The sequence below is a fragment of the Alternaria ventricosa genome (assembly GCF_023758065.1).
Source record: "Alternaria ventricosa strain BMP 2768 chromosome Unknown scaffold_26, whole genome shotgun sequence".
In the NCBI taxonomy this organism is placed as follows: Eukaryota; Fungi; Ascomycota; class Dothideomycetes; order Pleosporales; family Pleosporaceae; genus Alternaria; species Alternaria ventricosa.
Window position 1 is genome coordinate 91,355 of NW_026055706.1, and position 16,404 is coordinate 107,758.

At 54.4% G+C, this 16,404-nt stretch overlaps 4 protein-coding genes across 4 annotated transcripts; all 4 read left to right on the top strand.

The window, feature by feature from the left end:
• Positions 1 to 407: 407 nt before the first annotated feature.
• On the top strand, positions 408 to 3,716 carry J4E93_010012 (uncharacterized protein; the record flags this gene model as incomplete). The annotated part of the gene is made up of 3 exons (XM_049347899.1): positions 408 to 905; positions 957 to 1,173; positions 1,231 to 3,716. The coding sequence occupies 3 exons, from the start codon at positions 408 to 410 to the stop codon at positions 3,714 to 3,716; spliced, it is 3,201 nt and encodes a 1,066-aa protein (XP_049194876.1).
• Positions 3,717 to 4,646: 930 nt separating this feature from the next.
• J4E93_010013 (uncharacterized protein) lies at positions 4,647 to 6,749 on the top strand (the record flags this gene model as incomplete). The annotated part of the gene is made up of 2 exons (XM_049347900.1): positions 4,647 to 5,284; positions 5,339 to 6,749. The coding sequence occupies 2 exons, from the start codon at positions 4,647 to 4,649 to the stop codon at positions 6,747 to 6,749; spliced, it is 2,049 nt and encodes a 682-aa protein (XP_049194877.1).
• An 821-nt stretch (positions 6,750 to 7,570) lies between these two features.
• VPH1 (H(+)-transporting V0 sector ATPase subunit a) lies at positions 7,571 to 10,266 on the top strand (the record flags this gene model as incomplete). Its single annotated transcript, XM_049347901.1, has 3 exons — positions 7,571 to 7,699; positions 7,785 to 9,876; positions 9,929 to 10,266. 3 exons carry the CDS (start codon positions 7,571 to 7,573, stop codon positions 10,264 to 10,266), a joined length of 2,559 nt encoding a protein of 852 aa, XP_049194878.1.
• Positions 10,267 to 11,527: 1,261 nt separating this feature from the next.
• On the top strand, positions 11,528 to 13,477 carry J4E93_010015 (uncharacterized protein; the record flags this gene model as incomplete). Its single annotated transcript, XM_049347902.1, has 5 exons — positions 11,528 to 11,615; positions 11,969 to 12,403; positions 12,453 to 12,625; positions 12,678 to 13,357; positions 13,408 to 13,477. The coding sequence occupies 5 exons, from the start codon at positions 11,528 to 11,530 to the stop codon at positions 13,475 to 13,477; spliced, it is 1,446 nt and encodes a 481-aa protein (XP_049194879.1).
• Positions 13,478 to 16,404: the final 2,927 nt, after the last annotated feature.

The following is a 16,404-nucleotide window of genomic DNA, read 5'->3' on the forward strand; positions in this document are numbered from 1 at the left end:
GGCAAAGTGCCATCTCCATAAAAGCCGTATCTACTGTACGCATCGTGGACTGGGCGACACGGCATCGCGGGCGTCGGGACACGAGTACTGCCTTGTGAGCCAGGTCTGTTGCATCTCCCACCACATCCGAGGGCCTGCGACCTGCGACGGCCTTCAGACAGCACAACAGCACTACCGCCCGAACCGGAAGTTTTATCGACCTTTTTTTCCTTCCCCGAATCGGCAACCATTCACGCTTGTGACTCTGCGCCAGTCCATTTAGCGCCTAGTGCTTCTGCATAGTCGCCTAATTCATTCCGTTCGCTGGTTTCAGACACTTGTGCGTCATCCGCCAATCACACCCCTGCAGTTGCAGCTGACAGCTGACACTTTGGCCAGCCAAGAAAATCCTCTTCACCAGCCACAACATGGCGTCTAATCACGTGCCGAGTGACCAGGTGCCTCTGCAAGGCCAGAACGTCTACACCGACCCGTCATATCAACATCTCTTCCCTTCTGTCGACCGCTACGGTACCCCATCATGGGATGCCCAGCTACATCAACACTCGGCGCTGCCACCTAATACCTCAGCCCAAAGCTGGCACCATGGGGCTTACGCACAACAACCCTTTACTGGCAGCAGCCAAGCATACACCACTCAATCACATGGTCTTCGCACCGCGTCGCCGTATCAGTATGGCCAGTTCGGCCAGCAAAGCTCCCTGGGCGGTTACGGACAGCAATCGAATGTCGACCCGTCGCTAGGCATGGATCCCAATGCTATCCGACAGCAGCAACAGTCGCCATATCCAATGCCCATGCGAACCCAAACTCCTCAGGGCCATGCTAGTACCGTGACACCACAAGCTCTTCAGCACAACACACCTTCGCTGCAACAAGCCCGCCCTACCGCATCTCCTTATCAAGTAAGCTCCACCATTGCCTCCTATCATTCATCAAATGCTAATTCTCTAAAGACACCCAAGACGTTGGCAGACAACTTTGCTCAGCAGCGTGCATCTGCTACTTTTGCAAAGCCAGTACCCGTGCCTGAGTATGACATGCCTAAGGGAAGGAAGTCGGGGGGTCTCTACGTTCTTGACCAGGCTGCACTAGCAAAAGCTACCAATTCTACTCCTTTGAACAAGTTTGTGACCTTGGGCAACGAACCTTTTCATCTCGCAACCAATAGAAGTAAGCCTGCATATACTACAAACATTGCATCTAAAGCATCCTCTAACATCTCCACAGCTGCGCTCCCCGTCTATGTACCTCGGCAATCGCTCAAAGACCTGAAGAAGGCTGGTGCAGATAGCAAGAAGCTTCGTGCAAGTCTTTCGGCTGCCAAGTCTCAGTCGAGAGCCTTCAAGTCCACAAAGAAGCCTACGAGGCAGGCGAGCGATAGTGAAAGTACTACCGACTCATCGGATTACGATAGTGACTCTTCAGAAGAAGAGGAGATGCCTATTCCAGAGACAAGACCAGATGATCCTGATGCGGCTGTTCGTTATGATGTCGTCAAAGCTACATGGCATCCTTCTTCGTCTTCGCCTAGCTCCGACAAGATCAAAAACAGCATGCGCGAGGTATGGGAAGTACTCGACACAATCCATAAGCGGTGGCGAGCCGACAGCAAAGCTGTGACGGAAGCGGAGGAACAGAAGAAGCTAGGTGAGCTGCCCGTGCTGAAAAGCCGGGTAACCAGTCAGCGTGACCTGCTCAAGTCTGCCCTTCAAGCTGCGCTTGAGCACTCCCATCCCGATGTGCTATATCAATTGGGACTGATTAAGCCTTTCTTGTATATGTGCTATCAGTTTCTGGCGAACCGTTTCAAAATTAAGGACTACGATGGGCCTTTGTCTGCGGTCATATACGAAGTGCTCTCTCGATGTGGTACCTTGACTTCTGAGCTCCTTGAGGAGACTAGGCTTGGGAAGGCACTTGTTTCAATGAAGAAACACGCAAATGAAAAGCACAAGGCTTTCATACAACAAATCATAGATGGTGCTTCCGCAAATTCCAAAAAGGCAAAGGCAAGCTCTCCGCCACGAAGCGAGCCGACAGAAAACAAGGGCATCAAACGACCTGCACCAGATGCTGCGAGCCGATCGTCGACCGAGAACCCTTTGACGAAGAAACCAAAGGCACCTGAAGCTCCTGTGAACGCTGTCAAGAAGGATCTCGCGTCCACTTTGGCCTCGAGGTCTGCAACAACTGGTTCGAACACAACAGTACAAAAGCGACCTGGCGAGAGAGCGGCACCGGCGCCCGCACCCGTCAAGACCCGTGTTAGTCAAGTTACCAACAAGCCCTCGGGCATCTTTGCCTCGCTCAACGCGGCAAGCAAGAAGTCGGCGCCTGCACCAGCTCCCGCGAAGGCTGCTGCGCCCAAGGCTGCTGTCCCCGCGCCGAAAGACAAGAAGCCAGCGGCAACGACAACATCGAAGCCCGCATTTTCGTTTGCTCAAACGATGGCCTCGCTCCAGAAGTCAAAGGAGCCGGAAGCTGCGCCAGTCAAATCTGAGAAGCCAGTTCCCGCGGAAACACAGGAAGAGAAGGCGAAGCGTCTGCGGAAAGAAGCTCGAAGACATCTTCGCGTTACTTGGCGGCCTGAGACGTCACTAGTGGAGGTCAAGTACTTTGATCACGAGGCGGATGACGAAGAGATGGACAACAAGGGCGATAATCTTGTTCGAGATGCCGGTGACCTCGGTGGAGAAGGACACATGTTCAAGCAGCATAAGGAGCTTGATCTCGACGACGATGATGAGGAGATGGATTTCGACAGCCGATCATGGCCCCCGCCGTCCCAAGTCGACTTCAGCGTGGTGCCTCAAGACGAGCGACAGCGCAATTACGCGCCTTACGGTGGCGGAGAGAAGGAGCCGTCGTGCCCTGAAAAGGAGGCCAACGTACAGCGCGAGAACGGTACATTGATGGTCTACTACTCAAGTCCCGACGACATCCCACCGTCACCTCAAGAGCCGGTAGAACAAGCGCAAGACAACACATCGACTGGCACTGTGGTTAGTTTCGGTACTCCGCCCGATAAAGTAACAAGCAGGTGCCCACAAGCGCCAATGCCTGCAGGTGTACCCGACTTTAGTCAATTGGAGAACATAATCAAACAGCTTTCCGGAACTAGCCAACCGCCTGCCGCTACTCCGGCTCCTGTCGAACAGGCTTACACGCCACCTCCTCCGTCAACAGCCGCTCCATTCGACCCCGCTGGCCTTCAGACTATACTCAACTCCATCAGCAATGGGCAAGCCCCTCCTCAGCCCCCACCTGTGTCTTTCCCGATGCAGCCACCGCCACAGCAGCCAGGCATGCCCCTGGATATTGCTGCACTCATTGCCAACATGCAGGCAGCAACAGGCGGCGCTCTTCCTCCACCACCACCACTCCCAACCGGCTTCCCTCCGTTCCCATTCGCCTTCCCACCCCAGCCCCAACAGCCTGAAGCTGCAGCCTGGACTCCACAGATGCAGGATGCTTCCAACTACCAACCTCAGATGCAACCGCAATACAACCAGCAGACCAACGGTGGCACCAAGCGGCAACGCGATGAGGGAAATGGCAACGGCAACAACGATCGCAACCAGGGAAAGCGGCCCAAGAATCGGGGAGATCACAAGCCTCACAAGGTCCTGGCATGCAAGTTCTTTGCCAAGGGTCTCTGCAACAAAGGCGAAAACTGCACCTACATTCACGACCCCAAGATGATAGGGCAATGATGTTGTCGCAAAAGCTGCGGTATCATTCGAAGGAATATGGTGGATCTGTATAACAAGCGTTTTTCCTTTCTTCATGTTTTCCTAGTCGTCATTCGAGCATATGCATGCATACCCCGGGCGGTTGGCCTGCCCACGCGTGCGGGCCGGAGCATTCACAGGCGTTTGTTAGTAGCGCAGCATTTGAAGGGCGCAAATAGGGATAGTTATGGACATGGGTGGGATGCATCTCTACGGAGACATGGATGGGTTAGGAGTGGTATGTGTCGGATGATAGTAATTGTGCAGATGGATAGCATCCTAATTCTATTCACACATACTTACATTTTATTGATCTGTTACCTGATTTCGCAATGCTACCTGGAGTGATGACGCGCCCTTGGGGAGTAGACTAAATGTTCAGCTGCAGCGATAGCGTTCGTTCGCAGCCTGGAACCTGCAGCTATGGCCCAAACAGTTTCAAGGCTGCATGTTTGAGAAAAGCAATCAGGTGGTAAACGACTGAAGCCCTCGGCGCCCTCCTTTTGATCATTGTCTTTTCCGCACCATTTTGTGCCTGATCATCGCCTTTGTTCTGGTTCCGAGACGTGTTGTTGTGGAGTAGCGCGCATCAACCGGTTCCGCGCTGACCAGGCTTTCCCGCAACGGCAAGCTCCGTCATATCTTTTCACAGGCATCAGACATCATCCAACCTAGGCCGATCCGATTCCAGCCCTCCGTCCAACACTCGCCCTCGCCCATCACCACCGCAATCGCTGCACTCGCTGCACTCTCTGGACCCGCACCCCCGGCGCTTCCCACGTCACTGGCCTCTTCTCTCCGGACCCTCTCCGCTGCCGAGTCATCGCTCCGCCGTACACGAGCCGATCCACGACCACCCCACGCCCACGACATCGCGCCTCCAACCTCCGCCACTACCCAGACCCCGCAATCATGGCTCCCGCCCGCAAGAGGACCACCAACATCGCGCGTCGCAGGCGGACGGATGACGAGGATGAGAGCCAGTCGGTGGCAACCCTTGCCGACGACTCGCAGAGCGACGCTTCCCTGCTGAGCGATGTCGACGAGGACGCCGATGCCGACAACAGCGACCTGAGCGAAGTCGACAGCGCCCCCTCCCTCACACAAGGCAAGCCCAAACGGAAAGCAAACGGGGCGCGTGATGCAAAGGCCCGGCAGGATGCTAGCAATCGCCAACCCTCGCCGCCCATCGCCCGCTCCGATGTGGCCTTTTCCACCATGAAGGAGACGGAGATGATGATGAGTGGCCTGAAGATTGGCGAGGACGGAAAGGAGGCGGAAGTGGTTGACTTCGAGACGGGCGTGGCAGCAGTGGAAGCCGCACCCGCCGTTAGTGCGCCGCAATCGCGGGCAGAGACGCTGGCGGAGCGGCGGCGGCGGGAGCATGAGGAGTACAAGAAGAAGCGCGACTCGGATCCCGCCTTCATCCCCAACCGCGGCGCCTTCTTCATGCACGACTCACGGCATGCTCCTGGTCAGAATGGCTTCAGACCCGCAGGTCGTGGACGCGGGCGGGGTGCTCCCATTGGCGGGCCCTTTTCCCCAGCCAAGTACGTACAGACGCGCAGTGCAAGAAGGAGACATACAACTAACACGTGTTCTAGTATGCGGCCGCAGCCACAAGAAGCCACGGATTCCCCCTGGCAGCACGACCTTCACGAGACCGTCAACGCGCCGGGCTCTCACGCTCACGCCGGACACCATCCTTCCAATGGCCCCATGTTCGCATCGAGAGTACCCCCAGGTCCTAGCCAAAAGCCACCGCCAGCTCGCAACTTCTCCACCACGACGCATACGCACAATGCCATGGTACGCGTCTTCCTGCCGAACATGAAGGGCCCTATACACTTCCAGAACGTCCCCATAAAGTCGCACACTCGCCTGCCCAACCACCGACCTCCCCTCCGCCGCGACAAGCCAGTCCGCATATCCCTCCCCCCTGCTCCACCACGCTACATCTTCCCCACCACAGAGCGCTCCTTCATCTTCATCCCAAGGGCCCTTCGGCCCAACCAACAGGGCTTCGGCCGGGGTCGTGGTCGATTCGGATCCTTTGGCGGAGGCTTCTCAAGCAGACGGACAAGCGCATACGGAGGCAGTGTATACTCGCCAAGTGTAGCCATGAGCAGGCGGTCGTCTATTGCACGCGAGATGGGTCGGGACAATCTCGTCTCTCCGGCTGGTTCCATCATGTCACGTAATGGTGGCTTCGTCGATCCCAGTCGTCCTGTCGTGCGCCTCCCGCCTGGTGGCCCTCGGATGCCCAATGGACCGTCCATGATTTCGCCCACCAACGGCGCTGTGCAGCCACCTTACCCTCTTCCGCAGAAGCCAACCTACCGGGAGAACTGGCAAGGTTCGCTTCCGATGCATCAGCCTCGCCCGCAGAAGACTGTCTCTGTTGCTGGTATCGAGTCGCCTGCATCGATGAGCTTCAACCCTCCACAACAACAAGAGCAGCAGCCCTTCCACCAGCAAGTTCCCGCGCACATCAATGGAGCTGCTCCTGCGGTCGAGCAGCCATACTATCAGCATGGACGTCACCCTTCGTACCCAAGCCAGGTGTCAACCGGCACTCCCAACATTCCCGAACGAGCCATCCACGCTCCTGCTTTCCAGCCTTATGCGCAGCCTGGCTTCCAGCCACAACCGTTTGTGCCACAGGGATACTACTATCCCCCAAACGGCGCCCAGCCGCAATACATGGCCCCTGCCGGCATGGTGCCAATGTTCGTTCCTGGCGCTCAACAGCCGGGCTACGTCATGCCGGCTCCTGCTCCTGCTCCTGCGGCTCCACCAGCTCCAGCTGGTCCTCCCAACATGGTGGCTTACGAGCAAAACGGCATGACATACTACGTGGATTCCGCTTCGCTTTACCCAGCGCCGCCGGTAGAGAACTATGCTCAGCCTAGCTATGCCGTTCCGGGGATGGGAGGCATGATGACACCTGGCCCGGACGGCGCCTACTACTACCCTCAGCAGATGCAGCCCGCGACATTCTACCCGCAACAATAGACGACTAGATTCCTGCCGCCCACTCCACCTCACAATCGCTCTGATTATCGGTTTTGCATTTCGACATGTTACGTCCAACTAAACAGTTCCTTCCTTGCAGTCGAGCATGGCGCATCTGGCTTTCGATTGGGATATTTGGTGTTTCAGGCGAAGCACATTCGACAGCGTAACTTGGTTCTTTCCCTCGGTCACGACAGCAAGCGACACAAAAACATTCATATTATCGGATGTACTGACGGGTATCGGTCGTTTCTCAGATGCTTACGATGTGGCTCTTTTACACAAGAGATGATCTGCTTACGTTTGCATGGTGTTCTGCGTCTTGCGTTCGGTGGCTGTATCTTTCTTGGTTGGATATTTCTACTCTGTCCTAATAAAGCTAAACTTTGATTCCTCGTCATTTGACATTCCGGTCTTCTCCTGGCTTCTTGCATTATGGCAAGCGGCAATGTATCGGGGTATGAGGGAAGTCATGCAAGCGAATGCCTGTGCAAGGCTTTGTTGCTCGTCAACTACTTAGATAAACAATTATTGGTTTTACCACCACGATATCGCGATGGCGAATCACACCGGAGCTCAATGTGTTGCTTGTATTGCGTGTGAATTGCTTTTGGATGGTGAATGGGTGTGGTTGGCATGGATGCAGTAGCGGGGCTTGGCGCGTCAAGACGCTAGGAGCTGGCACTGGGTTCGCCGCATCATCATCGCGCAGGCGTTCGAGGCAGCTCTCGCTCCATCAACCACCATCTCGCACAACCCGCCCCCATCGAATCCCGAGACAAGCACACCTCCCCCGAAGTCTTGTCTCCCGATCCGCCATCATGGCGCCCAACAAGGACACCATGTTCCGCTCCGCGGACATGTCCTTGACCCAGCTCTACATTGCCAACGAGATTGGCCGCGAGGTCGTCTCAGGCCTCGGAGAGCTTGGTGTCATGGACTTTAGAGATGTGAGCATAGATGGACATGTTCTGGAGCTTCTCTGGTGGCTCTGGGACGGATTTGATGAAATGGGAAGCTGACAAGATGTGCTAGCTCAACGCCGACACGACCGCCTTCCAACGTACCTTTACCCAGGAGATTCGCCGCCTCGATAACGTGGAACGCCAGCTCCGCTACTTTCGCGCCCAGATGGAGAAGTCGGATATCTCGATGCGCTCCATCTACGACTTCAACAACCCCTTCACAGCGCCTTCCGCCTCCGAGATTGATGAGCTTGCAGACAAGAGCCAGAGCTTGGAGCAGAGAATCTCTTCGTTGAACGAGAGTTACGAGACCCTGAAGAAGCGCGAGGTGGAGCTCACAGAGTGGCGTTGGGTCCTGAGAGAGGCTGGTGGCTTCTTCGACCGGGCCCGTGGTCAGACTGAGCAGATTAGGGACTCTGTTGATGATGACGACGCGCCGCTGCTCCAGGATGTTGAGCAGAATGGACAGGGCGACACCGGTGCCGAGCGCTCTTTCACCGTCATGAACATCGGCTTCGTCGCTGGTGTCATTCCCCGCGAACGCATTGCCGCATTCGAGCGCATCCTGTGGCGTACTCTCCGCGGTAACTTGTACATGAACCAGTCGGAGATCCCCGAAGCCATCATCAACCCGGAGAACAACGAGGAAACCAATAAGAACGTCTTCATCATCTTCGCGCACGGCAAAGAGATCATCGCAAAGATCCGCAAGATCTCAGAGTCGCTCGGTGCCGACCTCTACAGCGTGGACGAGAACAGCGAACTCCGCCGCGACCAGATCCGCGAAGTCAACACCCGCCTGAGCGACCTGGCTAGCGTCCTGAAGAACACCAAGTCCACCCTCGATGCCGAGTTGACTGCGATAGGACGCAACCTCGCAGCTTGGATGGTTGTCATCAAGAAAGAGAAGGCTACCTATGAGACACTGAACAAGTTCTCCTACGATCACCAGCGCAAGACGCTCATCGCTGAGGCATGGGCCCCTACCAACTCCCTTGGTCTGATCAAGTCGACCCTGTCAGATGTCAACGAGCGTGCTGGTCTGTCAGTACCCACCATTGTCAACCAGATCAAGACGACCAAGACGCCACCGACATACTTCAAGTCGAACAGGTTCACAGTGGGTTTCCAGACCATCATCGATGCTTACGGAACGATCAAGTACCGCGAGGTCAACCCTGCGCTGCCAGCCATCGTTACGTTCCCCTTTATGTTCGCTGTCATGTTCGGTGATGCCGGACACGGTGTCATTATGCTTCTCGCAGCTTGCGCCATGATTTACTTCGAGAAGCGACTTGAGCGCAGCAAGCTCGATGAGTTGTTCTCCATGATGTTCTACGGTCGTTACATTGTCTTCATGATGGGTCTCTTCTCCATCTACACCGGTCTTCTCTACTGCGACGCTTTCTCTCTCGGACTGCCCTGGTTCAAGTCTATGTGGGTGTGGGACAACGATGGCAAGGGCCCAACCTCGAGCCGCGTTGAAGGTTACACCTACCCCTTCGGTCTGGACTACCGCTGGCACGACACCGAGAATGACCTGCTGTTCTCCAACAGTTACAAGATGAAGCTCAGTATCTTGCTCGGTTGGACCCACATGACCTTTTCCCTAATGTGGTCGCTTGTCAACGCTCGTTACTTCAAGACCAAGATTGACATCTGGGGTAACTTCGTTCCCGGTATGATCTTCTTCCAGTCCATCTTCGGTTACCTCGCCTTTACCATTGTGTACAAATGGTGCATCGACTGGCCTGCGCGTGGCGAGAGCCCGCCCAGTCTGCTCAACATGTTGATCTACATGTTCTTGAGTCCCGGTACCCTCGAGGCTGGCACCCAGCCGCTCTACCCTGGTCAAGCAGGCATTCAAGTGGTTCTCCTCTTGTTGGCGCTTGCTTGCGTTCCCGTTCTGCTCTTCCTCAAGCCGTTCTACCTTCGATACGAGCACAACAAGGCTCGCGCGATGGGCTACCGTGGTATCGGCGAGAACTCGCGAGTCAGCGCGCTCGACGACGACGACGAGAACGGCCATGCCAATGGACGTGATAGCTATGGAGATGACGACGATGGCATTGCCATGATCACACAGGACATTGGCCACGGCGAAGACCACGAGGAGTTTGAATTCAGTGAAGTCATGATCCACCAGGTCATTCACACCATCGGTAAGTTTTCCACCTCCACCTCATACCACATCCACTAACATCCTCTCTCCAGAATTCTGCCTCAACTGTGTCTCCCACACAGCCTCGTACCTCCGTCTCTGGGCCCTTTCGCTCGCCCATCAACGTCTCTCCATCGTCCTCTGGGAAATGACCATGAAGAACGCCTTTGCCTTCACCGGCGTCGGCGGCGCCTTCATCATGGTCTTTGTCTTTTACTTCTGGTTCGCACTCACCGTTGCTGTGCTGTGTGTGATGGAGGGTACTAGTGCCATGTTGCATTCGCTGCGTCTGCACTGGGTCGAGGCTATGAGCAAGCATTTCATTGGTGACGGTGTGGCGTTTGAACCGTTTAGCTTTAAGCAGTTGCTTGAGGATGAGCCTGTAGAGTAGTTTGCGTTGTTTGAAATGTCTTTCCTTTTGTTTTTTTCTGGGTTAGTTAGGCGGTGGTGCTGTAGGAATATGATGAGAGTAATTGTGCATGTCTGTATATAGGAATGGATATTTTTACTCCGTATCACCTTGTCTCGCTCACCTTGTAAATCAGACCAACTACCGTCTACGTGGTTTCGAAAAGACATGATGTATCGGAAATGTTCGGGTTATTCTGATATTCTACTTGATACGCACCAATCTGAAACTCGAACCGACTCCTTTTGCGTGAATTCTCTCGCGAACTGCTGATCGGAGAGTTTCGGGTCTTGAGCAAACCGTGTGCCTGGCCCGCGGACAGGAAACATGAGTGGGCCCACGATCGTAGGGCTGTCATTGTGGCTGGGTGAGGCATTATTCCCCTTGGGCGCCACGGAACTGCGGATCAGCAGCCAGTGTTACAAGCTTCATATCGGTGATGACATTTGGAGCTGCAGCTGTGACATCTGGCGGTGCTGAGGCGTAAGCTGACAGGGGGTTGTTTGGCTGCACCTTTGGAGAGGCTGCATGGGCAGCAAGCTTCTGCATGGCTGGCAGGCGTCTTCTCCACGCCAATGCCGACCTGCATATCCGTCCCATGTGGCATGGACTAAGTTCTTACATCGGCCTCGACGCGGTCGGCAGCACTAACTACCTAAGCTACGTATACCGTCAAGCGGTGAAGGACAAGTGAACCCAGGATGAGGGCACTTTGCGATCTAGAGGCTAAAGGCACGCGCCGATCCGAGACGTAAGCCTCCATCATCTCCGTGAGGCAATTGATTAGGGAGTAGGGATTGTCTGAGCAACGTCGCAAGGCGTGTCTGTGTTATCTCCGGTGGCTGAAGCAGGACGCGGAAGAAGGAATGTTACATACGGGATTGGGCTAGCTACCAACGCAGCTCGCACATGTGCAGTTGTGGATGCGTGCATGCATGCGTTTGTGGGTGGATGCCCTACCTGGCGTGCGGCGTGCGAGAGGGCACCACGACACGCGTGTTTACTTCGTACGGCGAGTTATAAAGGGCCGATGCGCCTTACCTACCCTACATACCCTACATACCCAAGTTATCTATCCCTTGAGCCCCTCATTTCTTGAACATTGCTCGCTCTGTTCTGTTGATACCACCCGTGTGCCGTCTTTCCTTCCACACCCCACTACGCAGATCTGCGCACCCACCCCTCCATCATCGAAAGCTAGGCAAAGCTTGATTTCGCGCAACCACCAAACTCTACACACACGATGTCTTTCTCGGCAGACAAAGTCAGTCATCTCAAGGGCGCGTTCTCTCAGAGACGCTTTTCGAGTTCGAAGGATCCCAGCGAGAGTGGTACGTATCTACCCGTTTGTTCTTCCCGATTGCTGTTGGCTACGTCATTCCTGAGGTGTACAACCCAATGGAAGTGGATCTGAGAAAATTGGGGGCGCCGCGCTGCTTAAGATGGGGGTTTGGGGAGCTTAGGCATTCCGATGTTACCGCTTGAGGTTCCTATCGGTCTTTCTCCAACTTTTGCGCTTTTTGGAGAGAGTCTTGTTGGAGGTGCCGTTGTCTCTTTAGCCGCTTTTCTTATCGCACCTCGTTCCTTGCGTCGTTCCTTGCAGCCATGTCGCATACCAGACACGAATCAGGTCTTTACAAACTGGGAGGATGTATTGAAGGTCACAAGTGCTAACATATTATAGAACTCGGATCCTCCATCCACCGTCAATTCCGCCAGTCGCACGAGGGCCACAAGCCACACGCCGGTCTCGACGCCACGCGCGCCTCCACAGGTGTCGTCTGGACATCCGAACAAGCCTACAAGCACGGTTTCCTCGAGCACCCGGAAGAATGGGCGAACCTAGGTCAGGGTGCGCCTGAAGTCGACGATAGCATCAAAGGCTGCTTTGAGAGGCCGAAGGAGGTCGATATCAGTGCTCATGGCAGAGAATACGGCCCAACCGCTGGTATCAGGCCGCTGAGAGAGGCGGTCGCGACACTATACAACGAGCACCACCGCAAGTGGCGCAAGAGCCAGTACACATGGGAGAACGTGTGTATTGTGCCTGGTGGGCGTGCGGGTTTGATCCGTATTGCTGCTGTGTTGGGTAACTGCTACTTGGGCTTCTTCATTCCCGGTATGTGTAGATTGGAATGGTGGGTTTTGGCTGCTGCTGACGAGATTAGACTACACTGCGTACAACGAGATGTTGTCGCTCTTCCGTAACATCGCTGCTATTCCTGTTCCCCTAGGCGAGGCCGACCAATACCATATGTCTCCTGACAAGATTGCTGAGGAAATCGCTCGTGGTACCTCTGTTATCCTGACATCCAACCCGCGCAATCCCACGGGCCAAATGGTTAGAATAGAATTCCAAGCTGTATATGAGGCATACACTGACTTCAGACTAGGTCACTAACCCCGAACTCGCACAAATCCAGAACATCTGCCGAGACCGCGCAACCCTGATCATGGACGAGTTCTACTGCGGATACAACTACACCACCAACTGCGACGGCACTGTCATCTCGGCCGCCGACAACGTCGAAGATGTAGATGAGGACGACGTGCTCATCATTGACGGACTCACCAAGCGCTTCCGTCTTCCCGGCTGGAGAGTAGCATGGGTCATCGGCCCAAAGGAGTTCATCCAAGCCATCGGCTCCTGCGGATCCTACCTCGACGGAGGCTGCAACGTACCCTTCCAAGAAGCCGCCGTAGAAATGCTGTCACCACCCCGCGTCCGCAACGAGATGCGCGCTCTGCAAATGCACTTCCGCACCAAGCGCGACTTCGTCATCGGTCGTCTCCAGGAAATCGGCTTCAAGTTCCCATACATGCCCAACTCGACCTTCTACCTCTGGCTCGACCTGTCGAACCTGCCTGAGGGTATCAACGACGGATTGAACTTTTTCCAGGCTTGTCTCGAGGAGAAGGTCATTGTTGTTCCCGGCATTTTCTTCGATTTGAACCCTAGTCGCCGTAGGGATCTGTTCGATTCGCCGTGCCATCACTTTGTCAGGTTGAGCTATGGACCTAGGATGGATGTTTTGGAGAAGGGGCTGGATTCTATTGAGAGGATTGTTAAGAAGTAAGTTGATATTGAAGTGCTTGGGTGAGAATGAAGCTGACTTTTGATAGGTACAGGGAAGAGCCGCAGAGGCATCGCGCTGTAGCGCACAGGCCGCGTGGTACTGGTGCGCCCAACTAAATGTGATTGGGAGGCGACGTGCGTGGAACGGATGAACTCCGAGGTTCAGAAGGTTAATGTCGACTTCAATACAACTTACCATCTTCACTTTGCAATTATCTTGTGAGTATGTATACTGCTAGTCTGCTGCTTTGGTGCGGTTTCCTTCTCTTTCTTCTGATCACAATGAACACCGCAACCCGCAATCCGGTCAACCCTAATGAAAACCGCTGTTTTAGCAGCAACGATCGAAAGAATGAGATAGTCCTTATGGTCGGGTGTTGGCTTACTTTCGCCCTGCCTCTTCGAAAGGCTATGTGGGGGTCAGCACTATAGCACAGGACGAATCACTGAGGCCAGAGGGGTGGTACTGCATGAGTTCGCCTCTTTAACGCCGATCATTTCTTCTTCTTCTACCGTAAATATATCGGCATTCCCGATGGGTTGGACATGATACTAAGCTTGGTTCTATTGCATACCATGAACTGGGTTTTAGCTGGTGAGCTGTCGGAATCGTTGGTGCCCGCATTAAAACGTACTGGTGGTCCTCTCTTATCCGCATAGTATCTTTCTACATCTTCTATATCCTCTGGGACAAGTCGTCGTTTCTGCAATCCTTCGGTTTCCGACAGCAAACATGTCCGTAGTCACAACGATCACCGCCTCAAACCGGGATGAATGGCTCGCATGGACTTCAACTCAATATCCTGCACTGACAACCTGGTTTCAATCTCCCTCCAATTGTTCAACTCGATGGATACGCAGCAGCTCTCAGATTTTCAGCGGAGATGATGAGTTCGGGCTCGAACCGAGCCGCGATGGCCTGGCAAGCGACTACTACGCAGGTTGCCGTCCTTTTAACCAGCCCCAACCGCTGTACAACCCCGGAATGTGTACGGCAGGCCAGAAGATGGTTGCAATAAGCGAACGGCGTTTCCAAAGCTCTATTTTCTGGGAGGGACGCTGTTGCGATAGGTGATCGCTCCTTTTGAAATGATTGCATCTTTCTCTGGCTAACGTTTGCCGCAGTGGTATGACGATTCCGTCTGGGTCAGACAATTGTGAAAAGACCTTCAGGACTCCGATGGCGATACTTACACTTTTTACAACTACATTGAATTCACAACTTGGACCTTGTTTGAATTATGGGGAGCCTGCTGGAAACTTTACAGTCCCCGCCATTGATCTGTCGACAACGATCTGTAGCAGACTCGAAGGAGGCAATGTCCGTGTTGATGAGACGGTTTTTAGGCGACAACCAATTCAAGTTACAACTGGTACAGCAACTGCGAGCCCAGTCATAGTGTATTGGCATTCGAGCGAGCTGTACCAGTTCCCCAGTGACTACGCGTACTCCCTCGCTTCAGTAATCAAAGTTCCTTTTGGAGAGAAAACCAGCACTCCCATTTCAAAAGGTCCAGACGATAAACGCCCCAGTCTGAGTCCTGGAGCTATTGCCGGAATAGCTATCGGAATTGGCACAGTAGTCATATCCAGTATCGTCATTCTCCTGTACCTTTGGCGAAGACGAAAGCAACGACAACTTCTACAACACCCAGATGTGCCGGAAATGGAAGGAAGTTCAAGAGGGTTGAAGCGCTTCGTGGGTGGGAAATGGAGAGCTGAGACGGACGGTACCTCTAGTCCAGTAGAAGCTGGATCAACGAGCGTGAGGATCATTCCAGGGCCGCCTGTTGAGTTGGATAGTACGCAGAGAGAAAGAGATCCGCAATCGCATACATAGGTGTTGGATAGGAGGGATGCCGTACACGCGACGCAGGTTGACAGATTGGGAACGATTGCGCGGAAGCTTTTACGACTACGCTTCACGAACGAGAAGCGATAGACCGCAGACGCGACACCTAGCCAACGAGAGAATACATCTTCCACTCAAACAGGGCCCGGTTTTGTTTCGCGCTCATCATCGACGTCTGGAGGTTTTCTTGGTGCACAGCCTAGAGGGACTCGTTAAAAAAATTCGACACAGCAGCCTGGCAGTGTAGCATCCATCAGCCTCATGCAATCACTTAGCCACTGCTGCACGCTGCTATATCTTGGGCAATTGCGGCTGTGCTTCGTTGATTGGCTACTTCTCTTCTGTTTGGCACTAGTCAATATCCACTCTATTTCCGGAATGCGCATCTTCATCCCCCTGCATCGCAACCTCTAACATCTGTCGTGCTCCCATCTACCATCGACTTTACCTGGGTAAGCCTGCTCTATGATGTGGGTAAAGAGAATAAGGCGTCCAGTTCGGCGTTCAGTCGCATCCACGCTCCCGAGACCAATGATCGAGATGATCTCGCAGCTTGTTACCGGTTTCCGATACGGTGTGGGGGCCAGCCTTGTGATGCAGCAGGACTGTTAGGTGTTACTTTGTGGCTTCGGGCGGGACAGCGCGACACCGCTGATAGGGCCCGCTCCGCCTGACAAGGCTGGCTTGTGTTAGTAGGCTGGTTATGAGAGGTCGCCGTTCATCTGGTGGCTGCAGGCGGGCCACCGGTCAGCCATGTCGGAAGATTGGTGGCCGCCCCGCAACCTTCAAGTCGCCGATGTCTCAACTACTATGCGCTCGACTTCGAGTTCATAGTTCCCGTGTGCCCAAGCCCTTTCTCCTGAAACGTTTGTTCTTACGCTCCGTTCGACTTCCCACCAACACCAAGCATGGTGGTATCCAGCATAGCCATTGTTACGGACCTTGCGCAATGGAGCAGTTCAGGTCCATCCGGCGATCCTCCCCCTCTGACGACTAGATACGATCCTAGCCCGGGATGCGCGACTCAATGGATACAAAATCCGGTCAACACCACGAACATCCGAAGTGGAGATAACAGTCTCGTTTGGCGATCCGCGAATGGTGATCTCGTGGTAACGCGCGTCCAGAATCTTCTGTCAGCGAACTACTACAAGTCTTGCCGCCCTTTCCTCCAGCCGGTAGATCAGCCTTA